The sequence below is a fragment of the Lathyrus oleraceus genome, chromosome 1 (assembly GCF_024323335.1).
Source record: "Lathyrus oleraceus cultivar Zhongwan6 chromosome 1, CAAS_Psat_ZW6_1.0, whole genome shotgun sequence".
Classification (NCBI taxonomy): Eukaryota; Viridiplantae; Streptophyta; class Magnoliopsida; order Fabales; family Fabaceae; genus Lathyrus; species Lathyrus oleraceus.
Window position 1 is genome coordinate 213308290 of NC_066579.1, and position 6531 is coordinate 213314820.

Below are 6531 nucleotides of genomic sequence, written 5' to 3' on the forward strand. Positions count from 1 at the left end.
ATATTCCATAATAGGATTATTTCACAATTTTTTTTATTCAAACTTACTTCGATACTTTAACTAATATCTTTAAAGCACCCATTAACAATATTTAGTACCAAATTTTGAATTCTACAATTTTATTTATATATTTTTAATCCTTTGAAATATTCAATTTTTTCTTTTGATCATTTTTGTTTTATTTTAACATTTATAAATTATTTTGAAATGATTTTTGCAAAAATAAACAAAAAATTTAATCTTCAAAATAAATATTAAAATGGATATTAGATATTTCAATTTGATCCTAAACATATTTTGTAAAAACTAAAACCATATACAAAGATTTTAAAAAATCAAATAGGATTTGATCAGATGTAAACAAGAAAAGATTTGATTCATTATATTTTAATTTATATTTATTACCATAAAGAATAGTATATATTTGGAAAGAAAAAAACGAAATAATAAATGAGTAAGAAAAAAATCATAGCTTTCCTTCTTTATATTCACCCGAATCAATTCAACCCATAAAGACCCACCATCACCTCCTCTCTCTCATTCTCTAATGTGTCTCATGCGTTTCTCCGAAAACACAACCTTTTAACACTGTTTCTTTTCCCTTATTTTCTTCGCTGATTCTACATCACCGGAGAGAAAAAAGAATGTCATCATCTGGTTTTAATTCCGGTGGTGGTGGATCGTCGGAGTATCTCACCGGTAGACCAACAAACACCATCAACAACCTTATCACAACAACCCCTTCCCTCACCATCAACAACCTCAATCATCCCTCTCTTTACCGAACCCAACACCATCCCCAACACCACCACCAACATCAACCACTTCCTCCAATTTTTCTAGATCCTTCCTCACAGATCCCTCAACATCGCATCATCGGAAAGCGCACCTTAGCTGAATTCCAAACCCAACAAAACCAAGCCTACAACCACAACCTTAACCTTAACAACAACAACAACCTTAACAACAACAATCACAATCATGTTCTTTCAAATCTTTTACTTCGTTCCGTAAAACCAAGAACGGGTTTTCAGTTTCAAAACAATAACCCTTTGTCTTTCTCTGTACCTGAATTACAAAACCCTTCATCTTTCAATAACTTCCCAACAACGCAGCGTTTAGGCGTTCCGTTACTTCACCAACTTCGCCCTCAACCACAACACCAAAATCAATCAATTAACCCAAATTTCCAATACCGAAACTCCAATTTAGGTCAAGTGATGAACCCGGTTCAAAACACCGAACCAGAGAAAAAGATCAACGACGATCAGAAGATTCTTCAAGAATTAGAAAAACAGCTTCTTGAAGATGATGATGAATGTGAAGAAGCCGATGCTTCGGTTATTACAACAAGTGAATGGACAGAGACTTACCAGAACCTACTAAGTGGGCCTTGTGGGCCCGATGGGCCGTGTGGGCCTCCTCCAGCCCAGAAACCTTCTTCATCATCTCCAACCACATCCACCACGTCATCAACTTCTACCGCGGCTTCTTCGCATGCATCTCTTTGTTCTAAACGAACCCTAATTGAAGCTGCATCTGCAATATCAGAAGGTAAAAACGATGTCGCTTTAGAGATCTTAACACGCTTAGTTTCGAATTCGAATCCCAATGGAAATTCGGATCAACGGTTAACCAATTGCATGGTTTCGGCTCTGAAATCGAGGATGAATCCTTTTGAAAATCCCTCTCGTGTTGCAGAACTCTTCGGGAGAGAACATGCAGAGTCGATTCAGATGTTTCTTGAAAGCTCGGTTTGTTTCAAGGTGAGTTACATGGCTGCGAATCTTGCGATTTTGGAATCTGCATTTGAAGAAAACGGAAAAGGTTTCTGTGTGGTGGATTTCGAAATTGGACAGGGAAAACAGTACGTGAATCTTCTTCACGCGCTTCACGCGCGTGATATGACACTGGCGCCAGGTTTTACGGTTAAGTTAATCGCCGTGGCTGAGAACTGCGGTGACGAGACGGTTAAAGCTGTGGGTGAGATGCTGACTCGTCAAGCGGAGAGGCTGAGAATCGGGTTCGAGTTTCGTCTTGTTTCTGTTTCTCAGAGACAAGTCACTGAGCTGAGTCGCGATTTGTTAGGTTGTGACTCAGAGGAAATTCTTGTTGTGAATTTCGCGTTTAAGCTGCATCGAATTCCAGACGAAAGCGTTTCAACTGAGAATCCCCGCGACGAACTCTTACGGCGCGTGAAAAAACTCTCCCCGCGCGTGGTAACTGTTGTGGAGCAAGAAATGAACTGTAATACGGCGCCGTTTTTGGCTCGAGTTGCTGAGTCATGGTCTTATTATTCTGCTTTATATGACTCGGTTGAGACTGTGTTAGGAAAGGATCACCCGGATCGAGTCAAGATCGAACAAGGACTGAGTCGGAAGATAAGCAACTCGGTGGCTTGTGAAGGAAGAGACCGTGTTGAACGGTTTGAGGTGTTCGGAAAATGGCGGGCGCGTATGAGTATGGCGGGGTTTATGTTGAAACCAATGAGTCAAAGCGTTGCTGAGTCAATAAAATCGCGTCTCGCTGGAGGTAATAACAACCGAGTTAACACGGGACTCACTGTGAAAGAAGAAAACGGTGGGATTTGCTTTGGTTGGATGGGAAGAACACTCACCGTTGCTTCTGCTTGGCGTTAACTGTGCCCACTTTTTTTTTTCTTTTGTTTTATTTTATTTTATTTTAAGTTGGTTCTATGAATATTAATATCAATATAAGTTACATTGTCACTAGTATATTGTAACGTTATCTAGACATAATGGAAAAGAATAGAGAATAATAAAATTTGGATAAATAATAATCTATTTTCAACTCACATACATGATTTTTTTAATAGAGACAAATATGATATAAAAAAGAATTGTATGGTTGATTTATTTTATTTTGATGATATGATATTCACTTGGTATGAGAAAGGAGTTGGTTGAAGTTTGGTAGATATAGCTAGCTTGTATGCATTGGTTTGCCCTTACAATACCGACAAATGAGGGCTCCACACTTTAAGAAGTGCGATTTTGGGGTTTTAGTTGGAGTTGGAACTTCCCTATTATCCAATTCTGCTTCCAATTTTGTAAAGTCTTCAAAAATAATGTTATTTGCATCTATACAATTCATTGAAGGCATTTTTTTTTGGTTTATACAAGAGATCTTTTAAACCTAAAAATGGAAACAAAAGAAAATAAAGAAAATTGATTTATACTGTTTCACATTGTCTCGTATAATCAACATAATGATTCTAGTCATATAATAAATATTATGATTCTAGGGATAAAATAATAAAGATCATGACTTTTTGATCTCTTGTCCGATAACAATGAGTTCAGGAGTTCGGGCGATTTCGATAATGCAGAGTCACACTTGATCTAAGATTTACTGTTCCACTATTCCTTGAAACAATCTCATAAAACACAACGATCATTAAGAAGCCACAACCAATTATAGCAAATCATTAGCTCAAACATTGAAATAGATCACGATTACAATATCTGAGGATGAGTATTTGGCTGGTATTTAAGTTTGCAAGAATGACCTCCATGGTCATATCCTGTGGCCCAAAGGGGTTACTCTGCTCAAAAAGATGTCTTGCGCTAAATCTTTGCCTTTTTGGAAGTCTTTTGAAAATGGAGGAGTTACTTCACTACATGAAGGTTTTTTTTCTACTTTTGTTTTTTCTCCAATGAAGATATGCAAAAAGTGAGAACATCGTGCTCATTGAATATAACTCCTATTACGCTCGAGCTATTCACATGGACTCGAGATTTCAACCTTAACTTACAACAACAGTCAATCTCTTAGGTTTGGATCAGAATTTTGGGTTGATCCAAGAATATTGGAGGTCTATGATTTTATTTGCAAGTGCTAGCAGCATTGGTACACCTATTTGTACAGATGTGACTACAAATAGACCCAAATTTGATAGTGGTTATGGTTATTTTGTTAGAGTTCTAGTAGATGTGGATCTAAAGCATAACCTAATATACATGATGCTTGTTGAAATGACTGTATTTGCCTTTTTTTTATATAGATTATGAAAAACCTATCGTCCTATTGTTGTTTTTGTAAATGCATTAAACACGATGTTGCATCTTGCAAGAGAAGAAAGAACCAACAAACACACTTCGATGGGGAAATAAAAAAAGTTGTTAAAGTGGAGAAAAGGTTGTCTTATGTTGTTGTTACCTCAGATTTTCGACATAGGCATTAATTATAAAGATGTGATAAGTTTCATGTAAAAATGAGTTTATTCTCAAAAAATCGAAATGGTCAATTACAACCATGGAGATCTCGACGAATTAGATTTGTCGAGAAGTATGTATCAACTTTGGTTGAATTGCAATTAGTCAGAGACCAAGGAGTTTATTGGTATTGGCACTTAGTGAAATTCAGAGTATCCAAAAGTGTTATTTTTCAAGCAGTCAAATGAGGTGTAAGTGGATATGATCAGATAGTTATTTAAAGACACATGAGAGTATGTCGAAGATGAAGACTGCATGGAGACGAAGGCGTGACATATTTTGCTTAGTCGACCATTGTAGATGGTTAACTTAAGATTAATATATAAATAAGCATTCACTTACGTTTTAGGGGTCCGCAATTGTACAATTTTTTTGTAAAATTCAAAGTTTCTGTGTGTTTGTGAGAAAAGAGTCAAGAATGTATGCATATGAGTTCTAATTTTTATAAATCAAGTTTTTACTTTTCAGTCATTTACAACATTGAACTTTATTTCAATTACCTTTTGTTGCAATTATCTTTATTTTCAGTCATTGCAATTATCTTTTTGTTTCTTTTACATTTCAACTTCAGTGTCAAAATATGTTTCAAATCAATAATTTTCACACAATATGTCCTAATATCTTTTCGAGTTTAATCTCGTAAGTGAAATCAAACTTGTTTTGTTTACCAAACTTCACAGTAAACAAATTGGCAATGCCCAGTGGGACATTTTTTGTGTGAAAATTTATACTTTACGTTTTGAAAAATCATTTGCAAAGTTCTTCATTTCATTTAAGAAACTTCTTAAATTTTTAGTGTGCATGAGATTGACGAGTGGTAAGATAATCAAAAAAGAAGTTAGAAACCCAATGAGGAGATACGTTAGGAGAATGATTACTCCCAGAAAAAACAATGGAGAACAACCATACAATAACAAAGGGGTAGACACGTGTTGGTGTAAGCCCTAGAGGCCAATACTTTTGGTACTTGTATCGAATTGTTTATTAATAATAAAAGGCTTTTTCTTTATTATGTTTGTTTAATAAAGTCCCTGGAATAGATAGTCCGTTTAATGTATCAAGTGTGACTTAATCATGAGAGCACATTAAACATAAGGACACTATTCTTAAAGTATCCGTAGTCGAGCTTTATTGTGAAGTGGGATAACATTAAAGCATGAAGACTATTATGTTTATAGACTGATGATCACATCTCATGGATCATGGATAAGGAGTTATCAAGTCTCAAACATAGGTATGAATATTAAGAGTAATATTTATACTGGATTGACCCGCTATGAGAATACTATATAGAATGTTATGCAAAGTGTCCTAAGTTATTCTCATTGTGATAGTGGTGTATACCACCCTTCGACCTAAAACCACTATGGACCCTAGATGTAGAGTCGAGTTCCTTATTGCCGATCAAACGTTGTCCGTAACTGGATGACCATAAAGACAGTTGATGGGTACTCCACGACGCATGCTAAGGGACATGAGTGACCTAGATGAAATTTGCCCATCCTGCGTAACAGGATAAATGTCTATGGGCCCAATATTGAACTGAACAAGGATGACACGGTCTATGCCTTGTGTTCAATATAGACATAAGGGCAAAAGGGTAATTATACACATAATTATTATCACAGAAGGATTTGTCAGATCACATGACATTTTCGTGTCTTGGGTAGCAGTGATGTGTTGCTAGATACCGCTCACTGTTTATTATGTTAAATACGTGATTTAATATAATTACCAATGCCGCGAAAACCTATAGGGTCACACACAAAGGACGGATTGATGAGAGATAGAGTAATTAAGGAATACCGTAATGTACGGTGCCCTTAAGTGAATTATAGAACATCGTAAGGTACGGTGTACTTAAGTAGAATACGAAATATGGTAAGGTACCACGAGCTTAAGTGATTTTGGCATATTATAAGATATGGGCCATATACACTTGAGTGGGCTTTTTAGCTTGCAGCCCACACAAGTGGTTCTATAAATAGAACCCTTGTGTAGAAGCATTGTAATACATGCAATTTTGTTTCTCTCTCTCTCTCTCACTCAAAGCCTTCATTCATAGCAACTAGCACTGAGATTGAAGGAATCCGTTCGTGTGGACTGAGTAGAGGCGTTGTCATCGTTCAACGTTCGTGATCGCCACAAAAGGTAACGATTCTATCACTGATCATGCCCATTCGTAAGGATCATTAAAGGAGAAATTTTTAAATTCCGCTGCGTTTTGGATCGCCATTCTCCTTCAGTGGTATCAGAGCCACTTACGAAACCATGAATTTGATAACTGTTTATTTTC

The 6531-nt window shown here is 36.3% G+C and overlaps 1 protein-coding gene across 1 annotated transcript; it reads left to right on the top strand.

The window, feature by feature from the left end:
• The first annotated feature begins 478 nt into the window (after nt 1-478).
• On the top strand, nt 479-2815 carry LOC127128194 (scarecrow-like protein 8). Its single transcript, XM_051057428.1, has one exon. It carries the CDS (start codon nt 645-647, stop codon nt 2637-2639), a length of 1995 nt encoding a protein of 664 aa, XP_050913385.1. The 5' UTR covers nt 479-644; the 3' UTR covers nt 2640-2815.
• Nucleotides 2816-6531: the final 3716 nt, after the last annotated feature.

Bases quoted from the DNA above. Each gene is read 5' to 3' on its own strand.
- LOC127128194 (XM_051057428.1), top strand. From the start codon at position 645: ATGTCATCATCTGGTTTTAATTCCGGTGGTGGTGGATCGTCGGAGTAT.